At 42.2% G+C, this 17040-nt stretch overlaps 1 protein-coding gene across 1 annotated transcript in view; it reads right to left on the bottom strand.

Moving 5' to 3' along the window:
- The window catches only part of LOC145414664 (uncharacterized), a 93868-nt gene that overhangs the window by 53161 nt on the left and 23667 nt on the right, over positions 1 to 17040 (bottom strand). Inside the window, exons 6-7 of the mRNA XM_080284183.1 lie at positions 15704 to 15790; positions 5905 to 6003 (exon numbers count right to left, since the gene is read on the bottom strand). Coding sequence (XP_080140309.1) covers positions 5905 to 6003; positions 15704 to 15790 — 186 coding nt within the window. The remainder of the gene's footprint in view (positions 1 to 5904; positions 6004 to 15703; positions 15791 to 17040) is intronic.

Genomic DNA, 17040 nt, shown 5'->3' with positions numbered 1-17040 from the left:
CTCTTCCCTTCCTAAAGCCTCCCTGTTCTTCTCCAACTAATTTCTCTGTTCTTTCTCTAACTCTGTCTATAAGTATCCTACCATACACTTTTCCTATTATACTAAGAAGACAAATGCCCCTATGATTACCACACACTTCTTTTTCCCCTTTTCCTTTGTACAAGGGAATAATTATACCTGACTTCCAATCCTCCGGGACTCTACCTTCCTCCCAGGCCAATCTGCACATCTTCCACATCCATTCTACTACTATCTCTCCCCCATGCTTCAGCATCTCACCACACACTCCATCAATTCCTGGGGCTTTCCCGATTTAACTTTCTTCATTGCTTCCACAATCTCTATCCTACTGATTTCTACCTGTCTTCTCACCTCCCTCCTTCTCCCAGCCATTCCCCAGCCACTTATACTCGCATTACTTCCATCCTCTACGTTCAACAATTCCTTAAAGTGTTCTCTCCATCTGCTCACTTTTTCTCCCTTCTCCACTAGTAATCTACCATGTTTATCTTTCACTCCCCTGCTAACTTCACTTCCACCCTGTCTTACTCTTTTCACTTCTCTCAAGAACATTTTCTTACAGTCCCTCCACTTTACACTCAAATTCCTTCCAAATTCCTCATCCACTCTCTTCTTACTCTCTCTTACTAATCTTTTCACCTCTCTCTTCCTTTCCATATATAACTCTCTCTTCTGCCTCTCAACTTCTTCCACGCCCCTATTTCTCATCCATTCATTGTATGCTTTCTTCTTTTGTGCCACAGCCTGTTTCACCTCTTCAGTCCACCACGCTGTTCCTTGCACCCCCCTCCGTCTTCTCTTCCTTCCACACACCACATCACATGCTGCACATATTTCTTCTGTAAATATCTTACACACACCTTCCACGTCTCCCATCTGCTCCAATTCATATTTGCCCAATCGTTCCTCCACTTCTCTCTTATACTCTGCCTTTTTCTCATCCTCTTGTAACCTTTCCACTCTCCTTGCAACTACTCCTTCCTCTCGTCTTTCCCTTCTTCTATTCCTCCATCTTACTTGCATCCTAATTCTGGCCACCACCAAGTAGTGGTCAGAAAGGCCACTCCCCCAACCTCTATAAACTCTTGCATCCAATATACATCTTCGCATCCTTTCATCCACACATTTGTGCAGTCATTATTTGTGCAGAAGGAAAAAAATTTGTGCTGGTGCTCCCTGTCTTACTTGATGGCAGTAAGACATGGACACTAAACAGTGACTTGAAGTGGCGAACTGGCTCCTTTGGCACTAAGTGTCTTCACAGGATCATGAGATACTGCCGGTACAACAGGGTGCGTAATGAGCGACTACTCCGTGAGACTGAATCGAGGCCTATTACCCGTATGATAAGTCAACGCCAACTCCAGCTATATGGACACATGGCCCGCTTTCCTTAGGCCGATCCTGCCCACAGAGTAATCTCTGAATGAGTTAACCAAGGGTGGAGGAGGCCAAGGGGATGGCCACTTAACTCATGGTTGGAGCAGGTCCAACACTCCTGTTGGGAGATACTTGGAGGGGAGGAGTGTCGCTGCCTAGAGAGTTGCACAGAGGGATCTACATGGGTGGAATCGGAGGGCGAGTGAGGCTATGTGCCCCGAGGCGTTTGCCCCTTCTTGATCTTGATGGTTATGCTCTCCAAATACTTCTCATGTACAGTAGGGCACCAAGTTTTGCTGCATCCAGACTGGCAAACACACTTTTGCCACAGCTATCAGATATTCCTGTGATTGCACATTTGGGGGAGGCAGTGGCAGAATCAGTTGAGAGGCACTCTGCAGTCCTAAAGGACCCAGGTTTGAATCCTGGCTGGGGCAGGGAGCAGTTTGAGGATTTGAATTTCATAAAAATCAGACTTTCTGATCAACTAGATGACCCACTGACATGTCATAAAAGTACCCCCGCTAATACCAGTACACCAGCCCTGTATGAGACAGCACTAGCGTGTACAGTATTCAATATGGATTGTGGGTGTTAGCACCAAAGTAGTGACATGTGGAGATGTAGGCAGAATCCTGGGACTTAGGAATAGGCCCTGAAGTCGTTGCCCAGAGTCGAACATGTTAAAAAAGAAAAAAAAAAATTTGCAACTAAAAAAGGCACTTTTGTGTCCTCAGGCACCACAAGTTTCGGATTCTTGCCACGGCAAGACTAGAGCCAACACTCAGTTTCGGCCTGTTTCCCACACGTGTTCAGTGTGCCCGCAGTTAAGTGTGACACTCTTGCGTCCTTGATTAGTAACTGATGGAAATATGTCATCTTGTGCTTCAAGAGGAGATGAAGGTGTATCAGATGATAAAGGAAATGATGTAAGAAGGCGTGAACCTGGAATAGCAGGCGGTGGAAGGAAGACCAAGTGTGACTACCGCAAAGGGGGGTAAAAATGCAAGTATGATGAAGTAAAAAATAAAATCATGGCAGAAATGGAAAGCGGTGCTCATAATTCTGAAATAGGCAAAATCTATATTGTGCCACAGTTGACTGTGCATAGTAAAAGAAAACTGCTGAGTGAACTTAAAACCAATCTAGCCCTTGTGAAGAAGTTTTTTGAACCAGGCCCTGAAGGCAGACGAGTGAAAACAGTGACTGAGTACGGCTCAATTATGCTAGTGGCTGAGCATTATTTGTTACACTGGTTGAACAGAAGGACCCACGAAGGCGTTAGTGCGTCACGGCCCAATATTCAAGACCAGGCCCACCTATTTAATGATGCAGTTGCAAAGAAGCTCAGCAATGTGTCACCCCCAGAATTCACTGCATCACTGGGTATTTTATGATGCTCTTATGTTTTATTGTTAATTTAATGTTACTTTATGATTTCTATCTATCTATTGCCAGACGCCTCAATCCCATTTGGGGTGGCCACAAACAAATCGCCTCCACGTCGTCCTGTCCCCCGCCATTTCACTGCCCTGCTACCAACTCACACCCCCCTCTCTCATATACCTCTCCACACCGTCCCTCCATCTCATCCTCGGCCTCCCCCTCCCTCTTCCCCCCTCCACCTCACTCACATACACTCTCTTCGTCAGTCTTTCACCCTCCATCCTCTCCACATGGCCAAACCACCTCAGTGTGTTCCTCAAAACACTTCCTATCACATCTACATCCACACCACAACACATATTTATAACCTCATTCGTCAGCCTGTCTCTCCATGTGACTCCACAGGCTCCTCTTAAATAACTAATTTCCACTGCTCTCACTCTTGACTTGTGTCCTTCCAACAATGTCCAAGCTTCACTTCCATACATTAGAGTTGGTATCACAATACTGTCATGTAGAAACTTTTTCACTTCCATGCTCACTTCCCTGTTTCTTATCACTGCTTCCAAAAAACCAGCAACCCTTCTTCCCTGCTGTACCCTTTCAAGCACTTCACCCTCCAAACTTCCATCCTTACTCATCACACTACCCAAGTACTTAAACGTATTCACATTTTCCAATTCCTCACCATCCAACCTCGCTGTACATTCACTGACTTCACCTCTCACAAAGACCATCACTTTACTCTTCCCTACATTCACCTTTAGATTCCGTTTCTCGCACACTCTCGCAAACTCATCCACCAAGCCTTGCAGCTCCCCTTCGTCTTCACTCAACAACACAGTATCATCTGCAAACAACAGTACAGGGAGTTTCCAAACACTATCCTCTCTCACCAGGGCCACTCCAACATCCACTACCCTACCTTGTACCTCTTTTATTACCCCATCCATGAACAGATTGAACAGCCATGGAGACATGACACATCCCTGTTTCAACACAACCTCCAAAGAGAAAAATTCACTTAGTTCACCATCCACACGCACTGCAGCCTTAGCACCATCATACATACTCTTCACAGCATTCAACAACTTTCCATCTACTCCATATATTCTTAATACTTTCCACAATCCTTGTCTATCCACCCTGTCATATGCTTTCTCCAAATCCATGAAAGCCGCATACAACTTCTTTCCCTTCTCTAGAAACTTTTCCACTAAGGATCTAAGAATGAATATCTGATCTACACAACCTCTTCCCTTCCTAAAGCCTCCCTGTTCTTCTCCGACTAATTCCTCTGTCCCTTCTCTAACTCTGTCAATAAGTATCCTACCATACACTTTTCCTATTATACTAAGAAGACAAATGCCCCTATGATTACCACACACTTCTTTTTCCCCTTTTCCTTTGTGTTAAAAGCAATATTTCGGGTAATTTTAGGATGCATTTAAAGAAGGAAATACACTAGAGGGGGAGTTTTCTTATGGGCCTGGTCCCAATTAGCTTCCCATTAGGTCAATGCCCCAACTTTGGTGGAACTTTTCATGGTCTCTATTAGGTGCAAAATCTGGTGCCCTACTATAGTGCTAAGTGGCAGAAGAGTGACTTGCTAATAAAAAGGCCATGAGATAAATCCTGCATTGGTGAGAGGAACAGTTTAGGAATCTAATATTGGTTAAAAGACCCAACTGATCTTCCACAAGACCCATGCTCAATATTCAAGCATCCCTGGGTATCACAACATGTCAGTTCAGAATTTAGATAGCCATGGCATGTATTCATGTATGGATACTACAGTGTTAGCACCTCAACGGTGATATGAAGGTGTGTGGTGCAGTTTGCTCTACGTAAGATGACTGCTGGGTCTATGAGACTGGATTGTCTAGCCTGTGCCCAGAGTCAGATATATGGAAAACACCATAAAAGTTAAATGAATAATAAAAATATTGGGACACATACAGATCTTGAATTTTTACTCCTTATGATAACTGGTGTCCATGGAACTGGAAATATACTACAAAGAATACCACAAAGACTCATTACAGTATTTTCAAGGTACTGATCATAGCCAAATGTCCTATTACAGTACTGTATTTGACTAAACTGGAAGGTCTTATGAATCAGTTAAATGTCACAGTCACTTTCAGTTATAGAATACAGTAATTTCATTTCTCTCAAGTTCATAGTTTCTCATGCTATACATCCATTTGCATACTTTGCAGTGTAAATAATCATGTCTAGAGAAATGTACCATGCTTAGCTAGCTTTTTGTTTCATTAGTCTCTCTAAAATATCATAGGCTAGGTTACTATTCTTATACATAATACATTACAGTACCGTAAAATACTGTACTGTATATCTCTTTTTCTATAACAATAAATAAAAACATTTGAACCAAACCTGGATCTTACTTTATTCAGTGGTGCCTCCTTAATGCAAGTTTGAGTTGCACGAACTTCCAGGATAATTATGGAACAGTCATGCATAACTTAGAAAAGAAAAATCATAATGTGCCAAGGCACTGCCTCTGACTGGTTTGGTGTACCATATGAGACCACATGTCACAATACAAAGTGGATCACATTATGTGATTAGCACTGTGGTGACCCTCATACTAATCCTTTCAGTGTCATCTGGCAGTTAATATTAATGCTGTGTGTCCATGACGTACTGTATCTTACTGTGTCATTATGGTACTGTATCTATGGCTGGGGAGAATAGGCATCACAGCTATTATCAATGGAAGATGAGAATCTCAAGTAAGGATGCAGTCTTTTTGTATATGTTATCAAGTCTGAATTATGTGGGTTTCAGTTACAACAAAATTTTGTGAGAAAAGGTCCAGAGAGAATATTCTGATAAATTTTCAGGTATTGTATTCTCCTGGATATTACTTTTTAAGTAAACTTGTATTTACAAACTCCATTACTATCTCCCCAGTGTTACTGGTTAATAACTCATGTTTAACTAAGAGGCTTCCATATTTCTCTCATTCCAGTCATTACAGAATTTGAGGTAATATCACATCTATGCATGCATAATAACACTGCCCTTCTCTCTACTCTGCTAATTTGTTTTCATATCTACACTGCACCTCAAATGTCTTCCACAGTCTACCTGGTTCATTAACTCTGGCAAGGTTGTGTTGAAACCTCGATTCGAAAGGGGCCACCTGACTCTGCTGCCTGGCTGGGTTTACCACTGGGCCCACACGCACTGCAACAAAAGCAATGTTATCAAGGGAATAAGCACAGCTTGTTCATAAAAGAATACTGGTAAGAAGAGAGATGAAGGAGGGTGGGATGGCACGAAAAAATTTTGGGGAGACGAATATTTAGCAGGATTAAACAAAAACTGGGGATGGAAGGTGTTGAGGAAAAAGAAAATGACTAAATGATATAGTGTATCTATCATGAAACAGAGAGAGATATTAAATTAACTGGGAAAGAGGGCTCTTCACAGAAAAGAGTAAGATATTGGCCTGTGTAGAAAGGAAGATATGAATGGAATGCTAAAAGTAGAAGCATTATGGAGTATGGTATGTAAAGTGATAAAGATATTCAGAAAGATTGACACTGTGATCTAAGAGAAAAGACGAATGCAGTACCGGTAAATGTCTGTACAGGATAAAAAGAATGAGTTCAGGGAATGGCATAATATCAGCCATTTTCATAAATACTATAATCCATTCCCTTAACAGGGTTATGTTGGTCAAGGTATTACGATCTGCACAATACTGAAATTAATCTAGAAATTTTTGACAAGTGTTAAGAAAGAGAACTGAGGTCAATGATTTTTTTCAATGGCAAAATAAAAGATTCTCAAGATCACTGTATTAGTGTTAAATCAATCCAATACCCCCCAAATTCCTGAAGTATTAAGATATCTACAGTAGCTACACTGCTCACTACAATTTTCATAATGGTTTAAGTGACCTGGTTACTAATAAGTACAATTTAAGCATGCTACAAAATATGAAATGAATGCATACATTACCCTTCCCTTTTCTTTAAATTAAAAAGTTTGAATAACTGATGATTTGTAGAAGATAGGAAAAGAATAACAGTGGAAAATACTGTCTATCTTTTCCCTTTAGTTATATTACAATCTGCTTTCCCAAACGTAACAAAAGCACATTTTTATCGTCCAAGCTGGAGTTTGGGATTTGAAGTGTGTTTAGGGCTGCTTGGTTTCTGTCAGCAAACACAGTCTGGCTATGTAGAAATGAAAAATTAAAGCCATCATCAAAATGTAAACACTGGGTCCCCATAAAGGAGCATATGACAAAAAGATTGTGGTCCTTATTTGTGCTGAACTGGCTATACAGCAGACCCTCGTTATACGACGAACTGGTGTATGATGAATTGCTTATATGATAATGGAAAAGTTAGGATCTTTTTTTGATATATAATAGAATTTTTGCTTATATGATGACTGTGACCTCATATGAATCCACACTGGTTGATATATGATTGCTATTTTTGCTTATATGATCACCCTCATGTAAGTTCACGGTCATTTGTTTGTTCAAAGATGGCTTTTCCACTCATCACCATCAGGTGTGCTAGTGTCAGTGATGCAACAGTAATGGGATGTTGGAGCTCAAGCAGCTCCACAATCTTCTCCTCAGTCTGATGATGGTGGACAGGCACACCAGCATCCACAACCAACCACTGGGTCCTCCTCAGCAAGGTTCCCCTGCCCCGCAGCCACCAACAACTCTGCCATCCTTGGTGGCTCAAACCCTTCAAAATCATGCTATGGTGCTGGAATCTTGGGGGATTGAGGAGTATGCACCACTCTTTCTTGAGTGTGACAAGTGGCCCTTTCTTCATGCCACTGCCTAGTTGAAGACGGCATCCTTCATGATGTACTTCTTGAAACTCTGCAGGGATTTCTTGCCTCTGGTGTCCTCATAATATATCTGGTCCATCCTATCCTCTGTCACAATGAGGCACTGTTGCAGGTAGACTTTCTTGAGTGTGGCAAGAGGCCCTTTCTTCCATGCCTTTGCCTAGTTGATGATGGCATGCTTCATGGTGTACTTCTTGAAATTCTGCAGGGATTTCTTGCCTCTGGTGTCCTCATAGTCTTTTTAGTTCATTTTATCCTCAGTCACAATGAGGCACTGTTGCAGGCAGAGGCTTCTGTAGTGCTTCTTGGCACTCTCTATGACTCCCTGTCCATGGGCTTAATCATGGCAGTAGCAGTGGGTGGCAAGAACCTTGCTCCAGCATTTAGTGGAAGAAGGATGATTGGTGTCTTGTGCAACAGCAGCACTGCCTTTGTTTTGTAAGGGCTGATGCCATATCTTTTTTGATGCTGCCTCACAGAAGGGACAAAGCTGTAGTGGACCTGGTCATTCATGATATCCCGGGTAATCCGGGCAGACTAGTATCCATGCTACTGCAAAGGATGTTTGGCCATGATGTCTTTGAGTGACATGGGTTGCTTGGACTTACCTACTATGGCTGCAAGTGATGAGAGCCATCAGCATTGGCACAGGCCAAAATGGAGAGCCACTCTTTCATTGCTTCATGCCCTAGAGTGCTGCCAATATCTATGTAAGCCTAGATGTTTTGAGGAAGAGCATGCCAGAAGAGCCTAGTCTTATTTGCATTTTAAATTTGAAATTCGTGCAGGGCTCCTTCTCCATTGGATTCTGATGATGCTGAACAAATGGCTCCACAGCATCAACACTGGCACTGTGCAGCTCTCCAGTTATGGCCCTGTTAACAATGCCATGGCACCTCCTGAACCTCCACAGCCAGTCATCACTACACTTGAAATCTTTGAATCCACAATGTGCAGCAAGCCTTTGTGCTTTGTGTTGGATATCCAGGCCATGCACAGGGACACCCTCAGATCACTCCTGCATGAACTACTTATAAACAGTTTTGTCCAGCTTCTTGATTTGCAGCTACCTGGTCCTTAGCACACCCTTCCTCTTCTTCCTGCTTTCTATTTTCTTCATTGCTTCGTTTGTTTTATTATTAGCCATCAGGACGTCATGATGGGTCGTCTTCTTTGGGTCATACTTCTGCATGAGTTTATCCAAGCTTGTGGCTCTCTCATGGGCCTCAATTACCTCCATCTTCTCTGTAATGGTAATACAGTCAAGTCGTCTAAGGCGCGGCTAATTGGTTCTGGACCGCGCCAGTGCCATAGAAAACCGTGCCATACAAATAACTAAACCTATGGGAAAAATGGAATTTGGTTCTGGACATTTGCCCAAAGTCCCCCTTTTCACCCCACTTTTCCCCATATTTCCCCACTTAACACATGCACACAATCAAGAAATCAGTCAATGCATGTATTACATGTAACAATATGCACAAAAAACGGGAGGGTGATCAGCCTTGTGTCTACTTGGGCAATATCTGTACCATGTGCTGCAGATCGAACGAAAAAAAGCCTGGCCAAGTAGACACAGATCAGCTGATCGACCAAAACATTAAAGATGGCGGAGGCTGCCTGGTCAAGCACTGACTGAAGAAGTTTATTGATAAAGTTAATTATGCTCGTGTCAACAAAACTCACATTTAACACATTAATAATCATTCTTATATAAGTGATGATGATGGGAGGCATCATACTTCGTCTTAGCTCAGAGACAGGTGCTTCGTCACCAACCCGTTCATAGCGGTTTTACGAACAAACCTATAAACTAGTCACAATACCCAAAGAATCTTTAATGTTTCATTACTTAACACAATGAATTTGGTGAAGTTTAACCTCCTCATTAAGATAGAAAAAAGTCCACAGTTTGAGCACTTGTAGTATGGAGTCGAAGCGGCCACCAGCTTCTGTGTATACAAACAGGGGAGAGCACCGTCAGGGAAATTTGCCCACGTGATTCAAACCATGCCACGCCCGTGCCATAGGTAGGTTATGAGCGTAGTTCGTTTTAGGGGGGCCTGGCACCTTGCTGTGTCACAGAAGTCTGTACCATAGGTGACTTGACTGTATTTCTCCTCTCTGCTTGTTCAGAACAAGAGGTGCTTCAAGATTCCTTCATAGAAGCCATTTCTCACAATCAGAATGCAAAAACACCTGGCAAAGTCTAGAGACGTGAGATGCGCATGTGGCTGTCTCAATGCAATGAAAGACACAGCAATGTTGAGGCTGATCACATGCAATACAGTGTGTCAACATATTCTGGTCCTGCCCAGGCCTACCAGAAGTAGCCCCAAGATAGAAGGGTTAGCCCTGGCCTCAAAAAAAGTATTGCCAATTTTGTCAAAAGATTTTATACCCACGCAATGAACCATATTTGTTTTACTTCCAATTATTTTACATAACAACATGCAATTGTTGTTTAATTATATTTAAAAAATAAACTCTACTTTGTCTACTTTCAGTTCTTGTTTTTCATTCTGTGTCATATTGCATTATACAATATTATTTTCTACTTTCAGGTTTAGCAAGCTAAACCTAATGACCATCGTGAAAATCTAAAATGAAGAAGAAAGCTTCATTTATGATACACAGTACTGTACATTCATAGTCTTTATTTTTCATGTTAGTGCAAAATACTGTATTCAATTCCACTTTATCATTTTTGCCATTTAATCTCTCTTTCACTTAAACATTAATTTTTTTTTTTCAATGCTAGGAAGAAGGAACCAAAGGCCATGAGCCCACAAACAGTTCCTTCCAAGAAAAAAACAAGATACAAGTGAGAGCCAAATTCAAGATCCGATCATTCTGAGATGCCTGGACACACTGAGTTTGGAAGACTGGAGATCATAGCTAGCAGGAAATACAGACAGAGGGAGATAGTTCCAGAGTTGACCTGTTGCATAAATGAAGGACTGGGAGTAACGGTTAACTCTTGTATTAGAGAGTTGGAGAGAAAAGGGATGAGAGTTTGCTGCTAGACGGGTGCTACACGCCCATCGTGGAGGTGGAGGAATGAAAGCAGACAGTTCAGAGGAGCAGTGAGCACTGAAGTAGCGATAGAAAAGAGATAAAGATGCAACAGTGCGGCGAAGAGACAGAGGTTGAAGGAAGCCAGTAAGAGGAGGGGAGTTAATGAAACGAGAAGCCTTTGACTCCACCCTGCTGAGAAGAGCTGTATGTGGGGCACCTCCCCACGCATGAGAGTTGTACTCCATACAAGGGCGGATAAAACCCATGTATAGAGTCAACAATTGTGCAGGGATAAAGAAGGAATGGAGTCGGCTTACCACACCTAATCTCTTGGAAGCAGATTTTACAAGAGATGTAACATGAGCTTTCCAAGATAAGTCCCGAGTGAATGAAACCCCAAGCATGTTCATGGATGATGCAGGATTAAGATGAATGTTTTTAAACATTAGTGGGTATAACTGTGGAAGATTTTGTTGGGTTGATAGGTGTAAGAACTGAAACAAGACTATTTTTTACCCCAGTCAGAGATACGAGCCAAGTCAGATATTAGATGTGCCATAGCCTCATCCCTTGTCTGTTGAAGTAACTGCTGAGGTGGACGTTGCAGGAACAGAATGGCAAGGTGAAGGGTGGAATCATCAGCATACGAGTGGATAGGGTTAGATGTACAGCATACAAGGTCACTGATGAATAAAAGGAAGAGAGTTGGTGATAGGACACAGCCCAGAGGAACACCACTGTTGATAGATCTAGGAGAAGAACAATGGCCGTCTACAACAGTGGCTATAGAACTACCAGAAAGGAAGCTATAGATGAGGGCACAGATAGAAGGATAGAAACCACAGGAGGGCAGTTTGGAAATTAAGGATTTATGCCAGACTCGATTGAAAGCCTTTGAGATGTCAAGTGCAATGGCAAAGCTTTCGCCAAAGTCCCGCAAGGAGGATGACCAGGAGTCTGAAAGGTAGGTGAGAAGATCACCAGTGGAGAGTCCCTGATGGAACCCATACTGACGATCAGAAAGAAGGTTGTGATAGGAAAGAAGTTTTAAAATTTTTCTATTAAGAATTGACTAAAAAAACTTTTGAGATACAGGATGTTAAAGCAATTGGATGAAAGTTAGAGGGTTGGGAATGGTCACCCTTCTTTGGGACTGGGTGAATGAGAGCAAACTTCCAGCAAGAAGGAAAGGTACAAGGTGATAGACAAAGGCGAAAGAGTTTACCTAGGCAGGGTATAAGCACAGTTCTTGATGAGAACAGGAGGGACCCCATCAGGCCCATATGCCTTGTTAGTATTGAGGCATGTGATGGCAGAAAATACATCAGCTGAAGAAATTATAATATCAGCCATGAGGAAGTCAGAGGGAGGAAGTGATAGAGGAACAGCACCGGGATTGTCTAAGGTGGAATTGGTGGAGAAAGTTTGAGCAAAGAGATTTGCTTTATCAGTAGAAGAAATAGCCATTAGAGTAGAATAGAGGAGGGAAGGATGATGAGGTAAAGTTGTTAGAAAGATTTTTGGCAAGGCGCCAGAAGGAGCGGGAAGAATTCAAGTTGGAGAGTTGAGAGCATTTAGTACGGATTAAATTATTTTTCGCAGAGCGAAGAGCAGACTTAGCATGATTCTGGGCAGAAATGTTAAAAAGATGTGATTCAGGGGTGGGTTGGCTCCAGTACCTTTTATAGGCCCTCTCCATCTTGGAGACAGCATTAGAACAAGTGTGATTAAACCAAGGCTTCCTTGCATTAGTTAAAGGATATGAGAAAGGAATGTATGCTTCCATGCCCGAGAGAATAACCTCCGTAATGCGCAAGGCACACTCAGATGGCTCCCTGCCATGGAAGCAATAATCATTCCAGGGAAAATCAAAGAAGTACTGTCTGAGGGCCTCCCAATCTGCAGCTTCAAAGTGCCACAGTTGACATTTCTTTGGAGGGTCCACAGGCTATACCGGAGCGATTGGACAGGTTAAGGTAATAAGGTTGTGAATGGAGGAGCCCAACGGAGAGAAAAGATTAACAGTATAAGCAGAAGGATTAGTTGTAAGGAAGAGGTCAAGTATGTTGGAGCTCTCTCCAAGGCAGTCAGGGATATGGGTAGGGTGCTGTACAAGCTGCTCTAGGTCATTAAGGATAGAAAAGATGTGGGCTTGTTCATCAGGTGGATCAGTGAAAGAAGAGGAGAGCCAAAGGTGGTGGTGAACACTGAAATCTCCTAGAATGGAGATTTCAGAGAAAGGAGAAACGGATAGAATGTGTTCCATTGTAGAAGAAAGTCAAAGAATTTTTGATAGTCAGTAGAATTAGGGGATAAGTAAACAGTGCAGATATATTTAGTCAGAGAATGACAGGCAAGCTGAAGCCAGAGTGTAGAGAATTCAGAAGAATGGAGTTCAGGAACACGAGAGCAAGATAAGTCATTGCGAATATATACACAACAGCCACCTTTGGCTTTGAAATGAGTATAGAGAAAGTAGGAGGATACAGAAAAGGCTTTGCTGTCAGTTGCCTCAGACAGCTGAGTCTCAGTCAGGAAAAGAAGGTGAGGTTTAGAAGAGGAGAGGTGGTGCTCAACAGAACGTATGTTGGAGGAAAGGCCGTGAATGTTGCAGAAATGAAGTCAGTCAGACAGTGGTTCCAGGCAGCTCAAGTCGTCATCGGAAGATGGGCGGAAGGTGGGGGCATTTATGGTCCCCCCCCCCCGGGGACTCCGAGGCTGTGTGATCTGAAGCCATGATTTGTTTTTAAATTTTGGAAAAGGAAGTGTAGTGTGTACTATGCATATAGTTTGGTGCTGATAGTTAGAGAACCTTGTACTGGAGAGCATGCTGCCCTACTCTCTATGTTACTAAGACATTGAAAAAGTTCAGCAAAGGGGGATGGTCAGGAACTAGTCCCGAGGGCTGATGAAACGGGAGCTCCAGCTCTCCCTGTCATCAGCTTTCCATCCACCCTGGGAGTACTGCCCTGCTCGACTGGTGCTACAGTCTACTCCTACTAAAAAGACTAAAGACTCTAAAAACTATAGGCTAAAATCATTTTTCAATCGCAAATTGCGACACTGGCGATCAGCAGCGCGATCCCTTAGATAGCCCAACTCGTCACCTATTCCCATCTGCAGATCTCCAAACTAGCCCAAGTAGGAGGGTGAAACTGCCACCAACTTTGGCAACTGTGTTCTGCGTCACCCTGTGTGTGGTGAGTAGTTTGGAGGGGCTGTGTAATGTGCCCCATTTAACAACCGCTGTTCGGTACTGTATAGCCAAAAACAGTTTGGTGGACTCAGAGGTGTTCAGAAGGGCCATGTGATGCACCCTATTTATCTACTATTTATTTGGTATAGTCGATGAAAGTTCTGTGGCTCTAAGGTGTTTGATAAATCTGAAATCCATTCTAATGAGGTTCGTTATAATGAATGCCTACTGTACCATAAATCGTTATGTGATGAATTTTTAACAAACACATCCTCATCGTAAAACATGGGCAAGCTGTATGTACCATTAACATTAGCCTCCTGCACCTTAATATTAGGTACACAGTATTAATTTCATGACATTTATCACTCACTTGTCTCTGCTGGCCATTCTTCAGTCTCTCCATGTGAGAACCAGCAGCACCAAGACTGCTTCTGACCTCATTTTGGAGGTACAAAGATGGTCTTGGTTTTGATGAAAAATACTTCGACTGGATTTGTATAACTTTGGCTGACAAAAATGGTGCAGCTTGGTTTCAACAAAGACAGTCTCAAGTCAGATCCGTCAGCTTGGACGACAAAATGCACCTCAAATTCACATGATACACAATCCAGGGTTACACAAACACTGTAGCACTAACTCAAAATACTGGTACACCAAGTACTACACACAGCAAAACACATTATTGGCTACTTACACAACAGCCACATTAGTCGTCAAAAGTCAACATTAAATGTCTGTTAGTAGTCAAATGAGACTCTAATGAGCAATCCTGTAGCAAACGAGAAGAGGACACGTATGTGAACTGTCAAGAGATCTTGTATTCCTGTTGCAAACAATGAAAAGATATCTCAAACTGTCAAAGCAATACCATAATGCAATAATGGTGTAGCACAGAAGGTAAGCACTGCTAACTATGACATGACAGTAATAAAGAAGTTTACCTCAGAAGCTAATGTATTAGGCAGGCAAAAATGCAACAGCAAGCAAGACAAATAGGCACTGTCAAAGCGAGTCAAGGCAGCAGCATGCTTTTACTAATCTAAGTACTGTGTAGTCAGCTTGCCTATAACATGCTCCCCCATAACACTGATCATGCATAATGCTGAAGGCACTTGTTCAGGTCCTCAGTGCTACCATGACACAATTATATCCACCCCAATGTGGACCACAGGCTCAAATAAGGTTAAATATAGCATCATCTCTCCGTGCATGGATACATCTTCCTCAGTACAAGAGGCCATGTGACTGCTCAGACACTTACTGGTGTGGGGTGATGGTGCCAGATGATGGTCTATATGATGGCGTGGAGTGATGGTTTGGGTCACATTGAGGGGGTGATTTTGTGAAGTGATGATAGTGTGGTGTGGGATATGGCACTGGATGATGGTCCAGGTGATGATGAGGGGTGGTGGTGTGATCACTATTTGATACCTTTAAAGCCAGCTTGAGGTGGTCAGGGCAGGCTTTGGGGTATCAGAGGAGGTGACTCTGGAAAGAGTCCTGACAATAAGTCAATTTTCTCATAGGCTCTGTAGTCCCACAACACGGACTTCCACAACACTGTTCAAGATACTGATGCGTTAACTGTGTTGTAAGCAAGCTGACTGTATTGTAACCCAGAACACTAACAATTACACACATGCAAAGCTAACAATAGCCAAACTCAAGAAAAAATTGATAAAATGCTGGGGGGGAGGAAATGGAAAAAGAAACTCAGGCAATACAAGAGACAGTAGGTAACTTCAAAGAAGCACCTCACACTTTGCCAACACAGAAGAATGATCAGCATACTGAAGGAGAGAAGTGCTATGCTATCACCCATCGAGTGATACAGACAGACATTACCTGGGATTCGATTAAGTCCCCAAGGTTGTGGAGTAGGAGGAAAATAAGGTCTCGGGCGGCGATGGGGGGGAGAACGCAGCCAACCAGCTGCGAACGACGACGGATGCAGAAAGTTATCTTGGATATTCCCTGTCAAAGTTACACCCTTGGATAGGTTAGTTATATGTTTGAGGACAGGGTACTTATTAGTTATGGATGGGCATCTCATGTTCTTTATCATTTTACAATTAAATGGTGTTGTTCAACAACTGTACTCCATTCTAAAGCGTATTTCCATTTTCATTCCTAGGGTAACTAGCATCTACAACATGATACACGAAACTGTTGGTAGGACTTCTGAAATTCAGATTCAAAGTGCTGTATTGTACTAACAAATATATTTTAGGTGAAGAGTGATGATCTTGCAGCTTTAACTATGATGCTTACAAAATTCTTTAAGGAATAATAAATAAACAGGGATACCTGTAGTGCTACGGTACTCACTCAAAAGGTATGACCAACTATGTGTAAAACGAAGGCTACACTTAATTATGTACAGGAGATGCCCAGTCCTGCTAACATGTGGTGTTGCATGCAGTGTTCAGAGTGTTAGCAGTATCATCTGGGGAAGTGTTCCATGTCAGAGCTTAAAATTCTATGTACTGGAATGTGCAACCAGAATTTTGCAAACCTGAGTACTGTACTCAGTATCAATCATATCCCTCCAAATGTATAACTTTAGGAGCAGATTTTCATTTGATATGCAGATGTGCAGAGTGAAAGTTCATGCAGTGTATAATTATAATTTTAGCAATGATGGAAGACTTTAGGTGTAGCTTTAGTCAGTCATATAGGTATAACTTATAAACAAAGAATGAAGGGTAATTCAGTAATGTCTGTATTTATTGCTAGACACAAGTAGAAGACAGATTATAGAAGAGCGGGACAGAATCCTTAAGAACGGTCTTCTTGAGTAGCCTAGCTGGTACTGAAGCAACATAGTAGGGGTAATAAATGCTAGCGTATTCTGAAACATGGACCAAGAATTGTGGTATATGGGGCACCCAGTGATTATAAGTGCAAATATTGTCCTTGGTAAGTATTAGGGCTCAAAATTGCATAAATCATCACATATTGGGTGATATACTTCTCGAGGTAACATGTTATAGATTCATGTGTGTCTGCAAAACTTGCTCATTACATAACCACTGATCCCTAGGGGTGCTATATTGTTTTGGTTGACTGTACACTAATATCCTATACAGTATCTGAAATTGAATACCTGTGGTACAAGACAATATCTGTAATCAAGGAAATCTCTTCCACAATTAATAAGACATGCTGCGCAAAAATTATAG

Source organism: Coenobita brevimanus, chromosome 100 (assembly GCF_032717465.1).
Source record: "Coenobita brevimanus isolate Jiangsu-jjx chromosome 100, ASM3271746v2, whole genome shotgun sequence".
Lineage (NCBI taxonomy): Eukaryota > Metazoa > Arthropoda > Malacostraca > Decapoda > Coenobitidae > Coenobita > Coenobita brevimanus.
The sequence above is the reverse complement of the archived record's forward strand: the minus strand, read 5'-3'. Positions and strand labels throughout refer to the sequence as shown.